Here is an 18364-nt window from a genome sequence, read left to right as displayed (position 1 = left end):
AAGATAAACTACCGTCACACAATCTAAAGATAAGCTGGAAACTTAGTTTGTTCCAAATGTGATGACCTATTTTCTTGGGGTTGGGGGGAGAGAAGAGGGGAATTAGGTCATAGAGAACACATAAAGATCTGCATTGCCTACCAATAGTCTGAGAACAATCCAGAGCACTTTACAAACCTCTGACAATTTAGGGTACCTTTACGAATGCCACCTCCAAAATATACCTGGTTGTGTGCTTGGCAAGGTCAGAAAGAACCCTGCTCTGTGAACCAGCAGTGTTCAATGTAGTTGGGCCAAGGGGGAAAAGGAGGGCATTTCCCTGTGGGGGTGTTCCCACTGTTGCTATGTATATGATATGAGAGCCATCTTCAAGTACTTGGAGGGCTGTCATGTAGAAGATGGAGCAGAGCTGTTTTCTGTTGCCCGAGAGGGTTGGATCAGAACCAATTGGATGAAATTAGTTCAAAAGAATTTTTGGCTAAACATCCAGAAGTTCCTGGCAGTTAGAGTGGCTCCTCAGTGGAACAGGCTTCCTCAGGAGGTGGTAGGTTCTCCTTCTCAGGAAGTTTTTAAGCGGAGGCTAGATAGCCATCTGACAGAAATGCTAATTCTATGTACTTAGGCAGATTGTAAGTGGGTGGACAGAAGGGATTGTGTAGGGGCTTGGCTCTTGAGGCCATTTCCTACATTCGGCAGAGGGTTGGACTAGATGACCCTGGAGATCCATTCCAAGTCTATGATTCTATTAAGGTCAATAAACAGGGAATCAAGTTACAAATGAGACAGTACCATTCTATGGAGAGTTTATCCCCTTCTATGTCTCTTGAAATCAACAGCTTGGAAGCATTGCTTTTTTCAGGGCTGCACGGAAAATCGTGGAAAACCCCACCAGTGCCAGCAAAAAACAGCAAATGTCAGTCCAGTCAGAAAAAAGCCCAACAAGGATAGTTCAAATTAAGGCAGAAGACATTCTCTTTAGCGAAGCCTTCTAAGTTTCGTGCCTAAACACTAACAGGGAAAGAATGAGGCAGACTGCCCTTCTGAGGGAGTTTCTTTCCAACTCTCAGCAGCCGGGATATAAAAAGAACACCCACTTGGCAATTTCATCCCCTTCGGGTCAGAACAAAACAAAACAAAACAGAATGAGATGTTTCATCTTACCATTTTTGGTAAAATAGAATTCTACACAAAAAATATATGACAGATATTAGTAAAGAGTCAACAACAGATTAGGGCACGGTTGGCATCAGCTCTGGTATTTCTTCATGCAGACACCTTAAATGAAGCAGCAGCTCTTGCAACTGCAGTGTAAGCACAGCACACCAAAGGCCCACTTTTGCACAATCCTGAACCAATAACTTCCACCAGTTAATCTCATTGGCAGCTACTCCGTGGCTACTAGTAACACAACCTCCATGGGCATAGCTGTCTTGCCGTGGGGTATCTGATCGGCCACAATGTATTTCTCCATAGGACTCTGAATACCAGTCCTAATGTTCTTGAAATTTAAAATATGTATATCTCCAAAGAGGCAATGTTTCAGCTAATTAATTTACAGTAAAATCTCTTTTGTATATAGACAACAGCACAAATTCTTTGTGTTACTGCTAGCACCTTCTGATGCCTTAAACTGAATCCCTTTAATTTCGGTTTCTTTTGTTTAGCTCTCTAGATTATCATTTCCTAAAACTGAAGTTCTACACACATATAAATTTAGTCCCATCCCAAAACAGCCTTTGCTTATGTACTATGAATTATTTACCTAAGAGTAATCACTTAGTGTTTACAATTTTATTTCTACAAGCAGAATCGTTTAAAAGCATGGCATTAGATCTTCAACTTATGTCGATCTTCATTAAGGCCATCTTGTATTAGTTCAACAGAAGCATGATCTAAAGAAGAGATAGTGCCTATATCAGAATCTGTTACCAGTTGCATTAGGTTGTTTGGACATAAATATCAGATGGGTTAGTGCATAAGGCCCAGGGAGATAGGAGCAAGAGACACTTCCCTGCTGAAAAAGGAAGTATAATTGTTGCACAAAAACCTTTCCTTGTTTGGATAATCTATGCTAGTACTGATGGTATGGTTGAAAGCTTTCCATAGAGTATGTTCTAAGTGCCCATTATTTACAAAGCTTCCTGGGGGACCCACCTTTCTGTGCACCAAAAAGAAGTGGCAATGAGGCACACATGCAAACAAATGGCAAAGATACCATCAGATTTTTAAAAAAAGCATAAACAGCGTGACTTGCACATTCAGGAAAATGAGGTGCTAGAGTGGGCTGTACCACTTCAGACTGCAGAAGAAAAGATCAAGATCTTCATATTTTCCATGTAAAAGCTCATTACAAATAAAACATGAACCCATCAAGGTTAACAGTTCTAGCCTAGCCCTGCATTTGCTGGATTAGTTTTCCAAGTAGTCATGTTACAATACGCCTACAACACGAAAAAACAGGCAGTTCTGAATAAATATCCTAACAGAAAAAGAGAGAGCCTGTCCCAGGCTATCAAAATCAGTTAACAATATCTTTTATACAATCTCTATTTTAATGATAAATGAAACAACCAGAACGGACTCTAGATTTTGTTCCGTTTTCAAAGTAGACCTTTCATCGGTGGTTGTTTCCTCCTATGATTTTCAAACTTATCCTAGAAGTTTTCAATATTTCAACCAACTCAAAATTTTAATCAAAATTCTCTACATATAATGCCGGCCTTCAGCTCGCAGGTATGGGAGAGTTTTGTCCAGATACTACTCCCCAGCTGATCTGAGGGAGACAGTGGTGCTCTAGTGTTGTGTGTTCTTGAATGATAAAAGTCACTGATACAGCTGCCATTTTATCAACTTAGTCTATCCTAGAGAAACGGGCTGGGCCACAGTCATATATGCTCTGGTGACCTCCAAATGGGACTATTGTAATCCACGAGGGTCTCAACAGCTTCAGCTGGTTCAAAATGTGTCTTCTTGGTTGTTCCCTGGGTAAGGATTCAGCACCTCATCATCTGAAGACCCTAGCAAGTGGAGGTTCCATAGGGACTCATGGGCAAGCAGGACAGCAACCAAGGAGGGAAAAGGGGGAGAAGTTGTCTTATTGATTCTGGCAAAAGAACTTTCCCAGATTCAGAAAAGACTGCTGGTAGAAAGGGAACATCAAAACTGGTTAAAGTTCTAAATTATTTTTAAAATCTGCATGTTATGGTTTCCCTAAAAAGGTCCTTTATAACAACTAAAAAAGTAACTACCTTTTTGCAAAAATGACTACCGAAGGCTGACAATGCCACAGGTAGACAACGTGGTGTTACAGGCAGCCTTAGCTTTCATATTTTCTAAAATGCCTGTACGTGGCACTTCAACTTTTAATATGCACAAATAAACTGCCTCAGATCTTGGAAGAATAAATGAACTAGTATAACATAGTGAAGATTTATTTATACAAGCTTAAAATGTACATAAACTCTTAAGCTTTCAGTATGAATGAGGACTACCACAGTGCTTTTCAGTCTGAAGTCTGCAGGCACACCTACTGAAGAAGCTTCCATTCAATCCCCAATGTTTTTGCTTAGTCATCTATTAATTTGTCCCATATCTAGCTGGCCAAAGAGATTGTGGTAATGTTGCACAAACCACATCTTTAAACAGGATGAACTTAAAAGCTTAAATGTAGAATGTCTAAGAATGTTTGGAGAAGCACAGTCAGCCAGAAAGGAGCTTTCAGTAGGTCAGGGGGAAGAAAATCCCACTGTGCAGAACCGGTTAATTAAGCAGAACTGTGTATGGTCTGCACTAGCAGTCACAGGTCAACACTGCAGAGATACCTATTTCCATATTAATTTAAGTAAAATTCAGAACAATCTAAAACTTTACTTAATGCATGCCCTTTGAAATTGCAACATCTGGTTTCATGAAACCAAAATCTTTTTTGCAGAAGTTTAGGTGGGCTAAGACCAGACAAAAGGCAGAGTGACAGTCAAATCTGAACAAGAAACAAGCTGATGTGCTAAGCTGAAAACCCTCTTTTCCTCACCCCCTTTTATATTTTACTCAGGCCCTCTTAGGGTGCTGAGACTTCGGAAGGCAAATCTGTATGTTTATACTACTCCACAAATTATTCCAAATAATGTGCGGGAGTCCATTACAGCTGTACGACGTATATTTATGTCATTTGCTAACTAAAAATGTGTCATCCTACAATACTAAATTCAAGGTTCTGTGTAAGGGTATGCAAACACACACAACACAATATTTTTCAGGTTCAGGAATACTGAAAAATATTGGCATTTCCTGATATTTACAAATCCCAATACTGGTATGGTATTTGGATTCGGGAAATATTTGGGAATGCCAAATGTTTTCAGCTTCATGGGGATCATTATAGTCAATGTTCCTTGTAAAGTATAATGGAGAATTGATCCAGGTACTTGGGGCTCTGGGGGAGCTATAAAGATCATAATGTAAGACTATGTTTGCAAGTTATAGGGAAAAAAGGGTAAGATTAGTACTGCTCTGATGATTTCTCACTATTTTTCAGATTTGGGTATAGTTTGTTTATTTACAGTCATTAGGCCGGAATAGCAGGTTTGGGTATACTGAACCTGAAAAATATCAGTATTTCCCAATATTCCTGAATTTCAATACTGGTATGGTATTTGGATTCAGTAAATATTTGGTAATGTCAATTTTTTCAGCTCCATTATAGCCTATGGGAACCACTATAGACAATAGTCAAGAGCCAGTTTGGTGTAGAAGTTAGGAGTGCGGACTTCTAATCTGGCATGCCAGGTTTGATTCTGCACTCCCCCACATGCAGCCAGCTGGGTGACCTTGGGCTCCCCACAGCACTGATAAAGCTTTACAATCCAAAAGAGCTTGGATGGTTGATGGTAGGGAAGAGGCATCATCAGCTATGTATAAAGGTGTAGTGTTCCACTCACCTATTATAGGAGATGTAATTACCTGTATTTTGTTTTCTTTGAGCTAATGACCTATTAGCAAACCTCCAAAAGGATCTTGCATCTTACTAGTGGATGCCTCAATCAAGGCCAGCCAAGCTTGTCAGATATCATACTTCTTGTGCCTATGAAAGATCCTATGTCTACAAAGAATTAGATTTCTTTACAGGGGTCCTTCCTTCGCCATTTTTGCATTATTCATTTTAAACATTTGCTTATCATCAGCTTCTGATAGGGCATTAAAATCCCTGGCCAATAATACGGGGGACACATTCTAATTGTTCCTCATATACTCCAGATACATTTCAAAATTGAACCATATGTTATCCAAATTACTGGAAGTTCATCTGGGAGGGAAAAAAATCATTTATGATTGCTATATTAAAGGGAAAGCTTCCAAATATAGAGCCATAATATGGGTTCTGAGTTATAAGGTTTAGCAATCAGGCAGGCAAGGACAGCTCTAGGGCACCTTACAGTACCCACAACAAGAAAATAAAATGAATGAAAGCCCTCAACTTTAAAAAAACACAACAACTATAACCAGGTTTCTTGCAGAAGCAATATATGGATTGAAGACAGAAAATCAAGGACTTCATGATGTGGGCGCCCTTAAAATGCACTTCAACTGCAAATATCAGGTGGTCCTGAAAAATCCTGAATATTCACAATTTTTTAGACACAGCCATTTCAGATAGCCAATTTTTTTTGGGGGGGGGGGATCTGGGTAAATTAATATCAAAAAAATACCAAAAAGGTTTTTTAAAGGTATTTTGGATTAGCTGAATGCACACCCCTGGTTAAGTGCACTTTTCAGAATGAAAAGAGCTAAATAATGGAATTACAAAATTCCATTGAATATCATCATAGTATAAAAACTAATCACACACATCAATTACAGGCGATGTTGATATGGTTACACACGATGGAGGTCTTCACAGTACTCTACCATATGTTGGAAGTACAAGTTAGTTCAGGTAAGGCTCTGATGACTGACTTCCCAATTATGATTCCTTCCCCCACCCCATCACATAGTCAAGTTTACAAATGTTTGTAGTTGAAAGAAGTCACTGATGGAGACAGATAAAAACTGTTACAGTAGTTGTCCAGAATTGATGAAAACTGTTTTTTCCAAAGATGCAACAAAGAACCTTTAAAGTGAAGCAAAGTGCTTATTTTTCTTACTTACCTCATGATTCAGCTCTGCTATCTGATCTTTCAGTTCTCTTATATACTGACTAGAATCAGAATTATTTAACTGCCCTTGAACTTTCCCTTCTTCTTTCTGTTCCAAAAGAGAAAAAAAGAATCAAAGCCTTTATTCCTAAGCATTTTTTACCTTTATGGCTGGAAACCGACATACATAGAAATGAGAGTGGGGTGGGCATAGCAAAAGAATAGAGTGGGGCAGAGCAAGTTCTGACCCTTCTCTCTCACACCAACACCACAGTTCCTCTAACTTGGGGTGGGGATGCAGGATGAAAGGAAGATGATGTCATACATGACGTCATACAGTTTGAATGCCAAGCATAATTACCCCCTCTCCCCTTTAAATTGGAACTACAACATATGTAAAGGTAAAGGTATCCCCTGTGCAAGCACCGGGTCATGTCTGACCCTTGGGGTGACGCCCTCTAGCGTTTTCATGGCAGACTCAATACGGGGTGGTTTGCCAGTGCCTTCCCCAGTCATTACCGTTTACCCCCCAGCAAACTGGGTACTCATTTTACCGACCTCGGAAGGATGGAAGGCTGAGTCAACCTTGAGCTGGCTGCTGGGATTGAACTCCCAGCCTCGTGGACAGAGCTTGAGAGAGCATGTAGCTGCCTTACCACTCTGCGCCATAAGAGGCTCTTTGAACTACAACATAGCACTGTGTAAATCCACAAAGCAATTAATACAATTTTAAAAATCACAGTACAATAAAAAACAAACGGCACAACAATCTATTACACAGAAGCAAGGGAAAAAGAAAAAAGCCATTGAAGTTTGACATCATTTGGGATATACGTGAACTGAGAAAGTCTGGTTCAGTTTGGGAAAGTCCATGACAGAACAAAAATGCCCCAAACCAAACTGGCTGGTTTGGACACCTTTCTCCCGGTTGTGGCAAGTCATGACCAGGATAAAGGGAGGGATCACCCCTCCCTGTCCTTTCGAGGGAGAAGGAGGAGCAAAATCAATTGGTAAAATAGCTACTAGTCATTTAAATCTAACAGCTTGAATTTTCCCTCCTGCTAAGTTGTTAGATTTAAAAGCCTGGCAGTAATTTCACCAGTTGATTTCATTGTCTCCCCACTAGTAAGCAGGGGGAAGCAAAACGGATTGGTGAAATGGCTTGCAGCCATTTCAGTAGTCCATTTCACTTTCCACACTTGGAAGTGGGGGAGAACAAAACAGGACAGTTTAAATAGTTGCCAGACATTTCACCAGTTAATTTTCCTTCCCCTTGTTTAGAAGGGTGGGGTGGGGACAAAACAGTCTGTTTAAAGGGCTTGTGACTATTTAAACCTAACAGCTGATGGGCAGATTGCCCTGCTCAGCTATTTAGCTATCCATTCATCCATCCATCTAATTTATATACTGCCCCTCACTATGACATCTCAGTGTTAGCTGTAAATGCCCTGAAAAGCCAAACAAACCGGACAAAAGTCTGGGAAATGTTCAAGGAAGGCACCATCTCCACACACAGGTTTGAGGGCTATGAACTGGGCCAAGTTCATGCCAAATTCTGGCTCATGAACTAGTTTGTGCCCATATCTATTAATCATTACCGGGGCTATATGTTGCATTGATTATTTATTTAAAATATTTATTTGCCTCTGCTTTTCCACATGAAGCTCAGGGTGGCTTACAATATGAATAAAATACATAAAATTGATTACATAAAAGACATAAAACCAAACTATAAAAGCCACAATTTTGGACTGCTTCAATCAAATGTTGTCCTAAATAAAATTCTTCTAAAGATTGAAAGTGAGGAGAGCAGGTGTTTGTTTCATAATCATGGGGCTGCCACTGAAAAGGCCTTCTCTCTTGTATCTAATGAACAAGCTTCTCCTTGTAATCTTTATTCTTGGACAAGAACATATGGGAGAAGATAATCCTTCAGATATCCTGTTTCCAAGCCATGTAGGGCTTTAAAGTTCAAAATCAACAGATTGAATTGAAATAGTCCAGTTTAGATATAACTAAGATATGGATCCCTGCGACCAGAAACCAATGCAGCTGAGGCACCAGCCAAGCTGGGCAAAAGCACTCTGGACCACCATAGCCACCTGGTTTTTCTGAATTGACCGTTATGTTGAGTAACACTGCCAAGCTCCAAACTTGACTTTTCAAGGGGACTGTAACCCCAGGAGAGATTTGAAGGCCCTGGTCTGCTTTTCTACTAACCCAGAGATGGAGTTTGTCAGGATTAAGTTTCACTCACATCATATCTTCACTTGTATCCTACATGCTTAAGGAAGCAAGATAAATGTGTCTAGAAACGGTTTTCCAAATCTCTGCACATCCACAAAAATTAAAGAATCAAGCCATTATGTAGATCTCATCACTATTACAGACACACAAACACACACACACATGATTTAAAGATGCTTTAAAAAGCAGCATTCTAACAACTCTGAGTGGATATCTGCTTAAACTGTATAATAATATATATCATAAGGGTTCATTCTATGCACACATTTATTTATTAGTAGAGCTACACTGAACTTCATGGAATTTGCTTCTGTATAAACATGCAGTGGAATATGGCTGAAAACTTCACAGAGGATGTTAGCTAACCTAAAGCTCTATTTATTTATATCCCACTCAATTTCAGTAAATAAATCCTTGGAAATACTAGCAGAACTCAAGTTTATTTCTCTAATCAGTGTATGAAAGATCCAGAGCTTCTGATTCTAACCTCTCTTTGAGTTTCCAAAAACGGATGGGTCTATATGAATTGAAAACAGATTCCCGATTAATTCACATGAACTTTGTTTCTTGATTGTGTATGACCAAACCTTCATGTTTTTATTTCAATTCATGGATAGTTCTCACTTGCCTCCAATTCATCTGAGAGGCCACTTGTCTAAAAGTTTGGATCCTAGTTTGGATTCTGCAATTATGAAACTATTTTTCGAACATCGTCCTAAAAATCATTCCTTATTTATTAATCTAAGCAAATGCAATAGAAATGCTGATATCATTAACTGCAATTAGGATTTTAGCAGTAGAACTGCCTGACTGATCCAATCAGATCTTGGAAGCTAAGTAGGGTCCTGGCTAGCACTTGGGAGGGCAACCTCCAAGGAACACCAGGGCTGTGATGTGGGCGCAAACCACCTTTGAACATCTCTTTCCTCTCCTGACTACATTATACAAATGCCATATGATAAATAATAAATAAAAAATGCCTACAGAGGTACTTTAAAAGTATTTCACTCATTCTGCATCCCCCCCCCCCTCACTGTTAGTTTCTATTCCTACCCCTCCTTGGCAAAATTGGAGGGAAATCTCAGAAACTGTAACTATTTTTCTCCTGGGCTTTTACTTCTCTACACTGCTTCTAGACTCATATTAAGCAGAGGAAAGGACAAATTCAAGGACTTGGCAAACAATATGTCAGAGGTGTGGAACTGCCCGTGAACTGACTGGCAATGGATTTATGTCGCATGAAAAGAAGAACTACTTCACACAATGTATAATTAATCTATGACACTCACAGCTGCATAATGTGGTGGTGGCCCCTAGATAAGATTTTAAAAGGGGATTAAATACATTTATGGAGGATAAATTTAAAATAGCCTGAGAAGGGTATCTAAGATTAAGATGAAGTGGATAAGGATTAATAAAGAAACTTAAATCTTGAGAAGACAGAAGTACCATTTTTGGATGAGTGAGTGGGAAGGGCATCTTTGTTGGATGAAAATCCTCCTTGAAAACCCAGGCTTGAAGCTAGAGGAGAATACTGTATCTATCACTGTTCCTGGGTGATTGACAGCAAGGCATGGAATGATTTTCACTAACTTTAGATGGTTCAGCAGTCATACCCCTTCCTTGACAAGAATGATTCCGCCACAGTTACATATATTTCTGCAGCATCTGGAATAAACTTCTAGAACACAAATTCTGTGGAGCTGAGTTTAGAGTGTTTGGCATCTACAGATGGTACAAACAACTAGGGACGTGTTTTTCTTATTTTACTCCATCTATGATTGTAGCCAAGTTTCTGATCCCAACTGAAAATATTGGTTTGGGCCTCAAATTTTCTAGGTTCAGTGGATGTTAAGGATCGTCTCCTTCTATACAGACCCACCCAGGTTCTGAGGTCATCTTCAGGTCTTTTCTGGATGCCCTCACGATCAGAGATATAGTGGGTGACCACATAATATACAGTAGGTGGTTTTCTCAACAGCTACAGCATGACTGGAATGCCCTTTCAAATGGGTAGTTGCTTATGTCCTTGTCTACTGTTGTTTTGATGGATTCAGAAAACATCAATTTTTAAGAGAGGATTTTGGGTTTGCACCTCAGTGATCTGATTGATAAATTCTATTCCTGTACCTGATTAAATTCTGTTGCTTTTTGTTTGTTTTTGGCTAATCATGTTTTTGCATTCTATGATACCCATCTGCTGTTGGCCACATTGAAATCCTATAAAGGAGGAAGGGGAAATTTAAAAAATAAGCAGGTCTATCAACAGATGTCAGTTAAGATGCCTAAATGCAGGGGGCAACATCAGAAGAGAGTGCTTCATACTGTGTTTGTGATCTTTCTAGGGCTTCTGGTTGGTCACTTCAGGAAACAGAATGCCAAACTAGATAGATCCTGATCCAGCATTGTTCTTTTTTCTTGTGGGGGAAGTTTCCAGAAGTTTAATGGCAGCAGAAAAATAAAACACAGTGCCTTTTGAGAAAATGGAGTTTGTATTATGTCTATTCATATATAGAAATCTGATATTTCTTGGCTGATGTTTTGGAAAAACTCAATTCAAGAGGGCAAGCAATTACAACTTCTTAAATTACTGTGCAGCAGATTCAGCATTACAGAAATGATATTTTTCATTTAAAAATTATTTAGACAATTTAGAAGTTAGCTGTATTAATCTGCTTCAATAGGGGGTGCTTTTCTCGTTTTGCATTAGAAGTCCAACCTTAGTTTATTCATCTGGGCAGTTGTGGGGGACTCGTGGCCTTTTGGTGACTCTGATGATTCATTCTAGACTTTCAGAAAACACATCACACTGCTGGTGAGTTTTTTAAAAAAATGTTTCCTGTAATTGCAAAGATGGAAATTATTTTTTTAAATAACATCTTAACTCGTAAAGTGTTTAAGGAGAAAAATATAAATATATTTAAAAGGAGGGTGTTAGATTAGATTTAAGACAGGCTCATTTCTGCAGCAGGCATTTGATTAGATTTTTAAAGACAGATTTTACTTCCATGGCAGATATTTGATTTCACTGAGTGATGTTTGAGACAGTAACTTTATTTTTCACATCAAAGATCATCTCACTAATGCAGAGAATGCTAGAGACCACTGATGGTTTATTCCACAACACTCACTGACAATCGATCCTGGCACAAAATAGATTCATTATATGAAGCTGAACAGTTCACACTAGGGTTGTGTTCTCTGGCCCAGTTTGGTGATCACTGAAGCCTGAGGTGGCCAGCACTGTGGAAGGGAGGGAAGGCACGCCTCCCCTCCATGCCATGACACTGGCTGCCTTGGGCGTCAGTGATCGCCAAAGCGACCAAACCGTGCTGGAGCATGCAACCCTAGTTCACACTTGAAAGGTATATATACTAATATGATGAAGAAGGAGAAAGCAGCCATACAGACATACAAAACCTTTTGCTTTAAAACTGTTTAATAGTTTGCTATGCAATTAATTGTGCTGCTGCAAAAAGCAACATTTACAGCAGAATATGCAGTATAAATTCTGTCAAATACATTCGATGGAACAAGAAAGCTGATCTGATCACTGGATGTACTGTGGACTAGAAAAATGAACACTTATTTTGTTTGCAAAAAAAGTATAGAGACTTCTTCTGCAGGTGTCCCAAATGTATGATTTCATTCATTCATTCATTCATTCATTCATTCATTCATTCATTCATTCATTCATTCATTCATTCATTCATTCATTCATTCATTCATTCATTCATATTTATATACCGTCCTCCCCGAAGGCTCAGGGTGGTTTACATAGAACTGAAAACTATACATGGAACCATACATATAATAATTATAACATTAATATTATTAACTGATAACAAGGTAACAGTATAACATTAAACAATAGTAATACAAACAGGTCCAGGAATCTTAGTGGATTTCTAAAGACATGCAAGTAAAATCATTACAGTAGTAATGTGGGTGTAGCAATACCAAGCATGACTTACATGTTTATTGCCAATCTGTCTTGCACTTACATCTAGACATTTCACAGAAAGCAGCATGATTTAGGATAACTGTTGTGGCTTAACTTTAAATGCACCTTAGCTCTCTTAGGAGATTGAAACCATCTTGAAGAGGAAGAGCTTCAGGTAACATTTTGTTCCATTGCAACTTTACCAGAACTAGACACATAGAAAATTAGCTGTACTCCACTGAAGCACAGATACTTTGCTTAGAGGAAACAACCTGAATTCAAGTAAACAGGGGAAGACTTTCAGAACTGTAAAAGCAGTTACTAAGTAACCCTAGGATCCTTCAACATTAAGTCTGTAGAATAGAAAGCAGCTATCAAGTACTTTAAATTTAGCCTGCTCTTTTCATTGAGGATGAGGTTTAAATAGAAAGCTCTGCATCTTTCATAAGAAAACACTTTACATGATTTATATGATTTACATGGTGCAGTAGACAGACCACTGGGCTAATAAGACCGAGATTCAAATTGTCAGAAAAAGTGTTTGAATATGCAGTTTGAATATGCAGAGAGAGCAAAGCACCAGGCTGCTTAAAGGAGAACATAGCTTTTTTCAGGAAAAAAAACACAACTATGTATAGAAAGAGGAGAGAAGAGACCTAACTAGCTGCAGTCATTCTTCTGTTCAACTGCTCTTCTGGAGGCAAGCAGGGAGGAAGAGTATTCAAAGGAGCTGGAAGACTCCAAAGAGCCAATCAGGACATAAGAAGGGACTATCCTAACTATGCTAACTACATATCTCCTCTGATGCCCCTTGCATATTCTACTAGATTCTGCTCAGTCATGCACACTGCGGATCTTACATATTCCAACACTAAGCCCCGAAGTTTTCTGGCTAATTTTGACCTAGTTATTGTCTCCCAGCCTCTCCTACTTTACAGGCGAATGGTGAGGCTTCTATGGAGGAGTATAATACCCTGAGTTTCTTGGGAAAATAATGGGACAAAATAAATTCTCTACAGCCTTATATTGTATTGTGGCAAGGAAGCCATTTTGTAACACGTTGTCTCAGCAGCAGGGCCATCAAAATAAGTTCTCCCCATTTAGTGTATGCACAGTCTCAAGAATGTTTTATGTAACTGCTTAGCCTGGTCAGTTGTCCTGCGAATACACAACCACAGAACTAAACTCATGCTAGCTCCACAGGTTGACTCATGCAAATAAGGGTGTGCAGTCTCACCCAGGGTTCCTAGCTATGCACAGGGCATGATGTCTGCAGCCAAACTGCAGCCAACAGTTGAAAATGGGCCTATTTTACATGTTGCTATTGCAACATGTAGGTGCAGGTCTAATTTCAGATTCTGGGTCCAGATCAAACTATGATAAGCTTAAGGCACAGTGAATGCCAGTGAGAGTATTATGTCAAACCATAAGAAAATAAGGATGTAATTCACAAGAAAGGAAGGCATGACCCCATGGCCCACTGCAAGGCAACGCTTAAAGCTACCAGCTGTCTGTGATGCCAAAGACCGAGGAAGTTCTTTTAATTCCTACCTGGATCTCTAGTTCTGCAATATGCTGCTGGAGTTCTGCCACAGCTGCTATGCTGTCTGCTTCTCGGAGTCTTACAGCCATCACCTCTTCCTTATTCTACAAGCAAGGAAAGTTTTAGAAAAAAATCTGTTAGCCAGTTCCCCCCCCCCTTAACCCATTTCAAATAGCTAGCTGAAATTCATTTCAAGACAATGTTTGAAGCCAGATATCAAATATTATTTGAATTAAATAAATTCAGTAAGAGCCTCAGGGGAGGGTGGCATATAAATGCAAAAATAAATAAATAAAAATAACTAGTATACTGGCTCCACTGTGATTTCTTGAGACATGTTCCTGGTTCACCTTTTTCAATATTGGTTTATACCATGATAATTCTGCATTCAGTTGGATATTCTGCTGCTTTATTTAACAGTGTATGCATATCCTGTATTCATTGCGTTTCCTTTATCCACTGTATGTACCTTGCATTCAATCTCTGCTTGCTTCCTCTTTGATTCAGTAAGCTGAGCCAGAAGTCCTTTGTTTTGTGCAGACAGACACTGGACCTTCTCTTGCAGACTGGAAATTTCTTGTTCTGCCCTTCGTAAATGGTTACTATTTATCTGGTTCTGACATTTAGGAAAAGAGAGGACTATATTAGTTTTCACCCCAGTCCAGGATGTCTGTCATAGTGAATACCTACTAGATTATGTATAGTTTGTGTGTTGCAAGTTGCACTAGCACATCAATGGCATTTTTACATTGTACATTGATGAAATTTCAGTGTTCAGCCTGGAACAGGCTTTTTCAACCAGGGTTTCATGGGGTTTCTTGATAGCCCTGGAAGTGTTTCCCAAATAGGTAGAAGTTAATTTTTTAAAAATATATGACCACATATGATCATGTCAACCATCCCTCCCTCCCAAAATGGCCAATGATGGGCCTGTAGGGGCAGGGGAGGGGGAGGGGAACAGGTGGGTGGTGTCCACAGCTATGCTTCCCACCCATATCCTGCATGATTGTGCCACTTTCGGGGTTTCTTGAAGCCTTAAGAATGCTTCAGGGGTTTCTCTATAAAAGTTGAGAAAGGCTCCCCTAGAAAGTTTAAAGATATAGATGGGCATGCATTCTAACTAAGTCTACCTATGGGTGCCTGTCCTAAGATTTCCATCAGGACTAACAAGAGACAGCTGTTTGCAACCTCAATCAGCTTCTGACAGCAAACATTTGTTGCCTATCCTTGAACCCTGTTTGGCTGTCAAGGGGGATCTGCCATAGCGATGGCTTTTAAGGAGGGTTGGGTGCTTCAGCATCCAAAGTGGCCGCTCGCACCTGACGTGACACGCTGGCTCTTTCAGGCGTGAGTGGCCGCTTCGGACTCCGAAGCACCCAACCCTACTTTCACAACTAGGGAATCTTCCTATGAGAAGAGTTGACAAACCAAAGTCCTAACATGGCTGCCTCTAAGGTCTGCCCTCTCACCAAGTCATGGTAGCTGGATAATTTGTTCCATCTATGCTGTACAATCTTATCGATCAACAAAATCTTAACACAAAAAGTGCAAGAAGGCAGCTGCTAGGAGGTTGTTGCTAGAAGCTGCAACAAGGTTGGCAGGATATCACACTGCCACTGAGGTGTGTGGGTGGAGGGGAGAATCTGCCACCACAGTATTCCTGGAAGATCACACACCTCTGCATTACACATACCGAGATAAAGCTTGTCTCCTATGTTCTCTCTATACATCCTAATTGTTTCAGAATGACCACCAGTAGCTCTGGGATTCGATGATGATGAAGAAGAAAAAGAAGAGTTGGTTTTCACTACCCAAAGGAATTTCACTACCCTGCTTTTCACTACCCAAAGGAATTTCACTACCCTGCTTTTCACTACCCAAAGGAATTTCAAAACCTTTACGATCACCTTCCCTTCCTCTCTCCGCAACACACACCCTTGTGAGGTAGGTGGGGTTGTAAGAGCTCTGACAGAACTGCTCTATGAGAACAGCTCTAACAGAATTAAGACAAGCCCAAGATTACCCAGGTGGCTGCATGTGGAGGAGCAGGGAATCAAACCCAGTTCTTCGGATTAGAAGCTGCTGCTCTTAACCACTACATCATGATGGTTCTCTGACTGAAGGAAGGCATTTCTCACAGGACTATTGTTTGGTTTCATGCAGATACAGTGAGTGCATTAATATGAATTTTAATTATGTAGATTATTCTGGGGCTGAAACTGATTATTCCCATTCCTTTTCTTAACATCCGCAATGTCATATTGTGAACAATGACAAAGTAATGTGCCCACACTGACATCATGAACATCGCTGCTTGCAAGTTGTATTGGCCAAGTATTTGGTTTGATCAGAGTAACACATTGTGTAAAGACTTGGAATGTAGATAGAAGTTGCTACAAAAATCCCTTGGGGTGGGGTGGGCATGAACCAACTAAAAGGAAAATTAGGTCCATCTGTTTTAGATGCATATGTTATATGTACACACACAAACACAAATTTATGTAAAAATGTTCAAACAAGCAGTCTTTTTTTAAAACAAGCTGTTTGTATTTAGTACTTTGCACCCACACCTGTCTCTCTTGCATGCCTGTGATCAAACAGAACAAGTTCACCTCCTACTGGCTGAAGGGGGTTCAAGAAGCTATCTGTTCTTTGCTGCACTGCACTTAATGAATGTTAAGTCAAAATAGCTGGTCATTTTTGTTACCAGAGAATGAATATACTGGCAATACATGCTGTCTCTGGGGCTGCATCAATTTGGAGCTACTTCTGGAGCTACATTCATTTTTATACTAAACAAAACACACTACCAGGACTCCACAGACAATCATTACCAACCACATAAAAATACCATTTTGTCAATCTAGTTAAGGTTATTGCAATCTTTTATAGTTAGAAGAGACATTACATTTTCAAGTGCTGTTAATACAGCTGTTAACCATCCACCCTGCTGTTTTAGAAAAACAGAAGCTACATTAGGAAGTATACTTTTAGAATGCAGCAGAAGTATACTTTTAGAATCCAGTGCTACTGGAGCTCTGCAATGCTGAATTCCACAATATCAAGATCTTCCTCCATGAAATTCCATAGAACTGTAAAAACAACTCTGAATTTTACAGAAGTGATTTGGAGGAGTAGCCAGCATGTTCAGTATAAATACACTAAATGTATTAATTTGTATCAGTAAGAAGCATGCTAAAATTAACAATTTGTTTAGATTTAAGCCTGCTATCCCCAATTCTTGTGTCGCATTCTAGAAAACTCCTTCTTCCCTGAACATTATTATTATTATTTTTTTAATTATTTTTATTATTATTTAATTTTTAGACCACCCTTCTCCAAATAGGTCTCAGGGTGGTTTACAACATAAACAGTTAAAACACAATAAAATCCCCATGAAAACCCCAATTTACGTCAAACAACAAGTCACACATAACATATAGCGGCGGTGGTCACAATTCTGATCGTATTTACCCGACTTCCCGCCAAGTTCAGCCTGGTGGGGAGAATAATATTCAGAAGAGGGTGGCGCCAATGCAATAGATCTAACAATGATCTCAATGTTAGAGATCTCAATATTGGAGGGGATCCTCCAATGGATTAGTGGGAGAGCTGCCCTGGCCTCAACCATATGCCTGGCGGAAGAGCTCCGTCTTGCAGGCCCTGCAGAAAGCTGGTAGATCCCGCAGGGCCTTTAGCTCTTCTGGGAGCTCATTCCACCAGGTTGGGGCCAGGACTGAAAAGGCCCCGGCCCGGGTCAAAGCCAGGCGAATATCCCGTAAGCCCAGGACCAGTAAATTCGTACCCGCAGAGCGGAGTGCTCTGAGGGGGGCATAAGCAACTAAGTGGTCCCGCAGGTAGATGGGACCCAGGCCGCCTATAGCCTTAAAGGTCAATACCAATACCTTGAATCTGATTCGGAAACAGACTGGTAACCAGTGCAGATGATGAAGCATCGGCTGAATGTGGGCCCTCAAAGGTGTTCTAGTGAGGACCCTGGCAGCCGCATTTTGGGCCAGCTGTAACTTCCAAGTCAAAGACAAGGGAAGGCCCACGTAGAGCGAGTTACAGAAGTCTAATCTGGATGTGACCGTTGCATGGATCACTGCGGCCAGGTGTTCCGAGGACAGGTAGGGCGTTAATAGCCGGGCTTGGCGAAGATGGAAAAACGCCGTCCGAGCTACATTAGTGACCTGAGCCTCCATAGAGAGGGAAGCATCAAATGTCACCCCCAAATTCCTGGCAACTCGTGCAGGTGTTAATTGCACCCTGTCCAGGCAGGGGAGGCATGCTTCCTGGTCCTGCCCTCTTCTGCCCAGCCACAGGACCTCCGTCTGTGTGCCACAGAGTATGGAAAAAGTCAGTCATGAGCTAGACTATATCACATTTATTTGAACACTGGAATGGGGGGGGGTGGTTGTATCTTATTATTCAATACAGTGACATGCTGTTAGTCTCAAAATGCCTTGGTCTACTGCAAGAACCTTTTCTGCTACAGGA

The 18364-nt window shown here is 40.2% G+C and overlaps 1 protein-coding gene across 5 annotated transcripts in view; it reads right to left on the bottom strand.

Annotated features, from left to right (window-relative positions):
* Positions 1–18364, bottom strand: part of EVI5 (ecotropic viral integration site 5) — a 91111-nt gene that overhangs the window by 11860 nt on the left and 60887 nt on the right. For all 5 annotated transcript variants that reach the window (XM_077333004.1, XM_077333008.1, XM_077333005.1 and 2 more), the window contains 3 exons: positions 14334–14480; positions 13873–13968; positions 6145–6240 (listed from right to left, as the gene is read on the bottom strand). In XM_077333004.1, coding sequence (XP_077189119.1) covers positions 6145–6240; positions 13873–13968; positions 14334–14480 — 339 coding nt within the window. The remainder of the gene's footprint in view (positions 1–6144; positions 6241–13872; positions 13969–14333; positions 14481–18364) is intronic.

This window comes from Paroedura picta, chromosome 4 (assembly GCF_049243985.1).
Source record: "Paroedura picta isolate Pp20150507F chromosome 4, Ppicta_v3.0, whole genome shotgun sequence".
NCBI classification, from domain to species: Eukaryota; Metazoa; Chordata; class Lepidosauria; order Squamata; family Gekkonidae; genus Paroedura; species Paroedura picta.
This window is presented reverse-complemented; position numbering and strand designations above follow the sequence as displayed.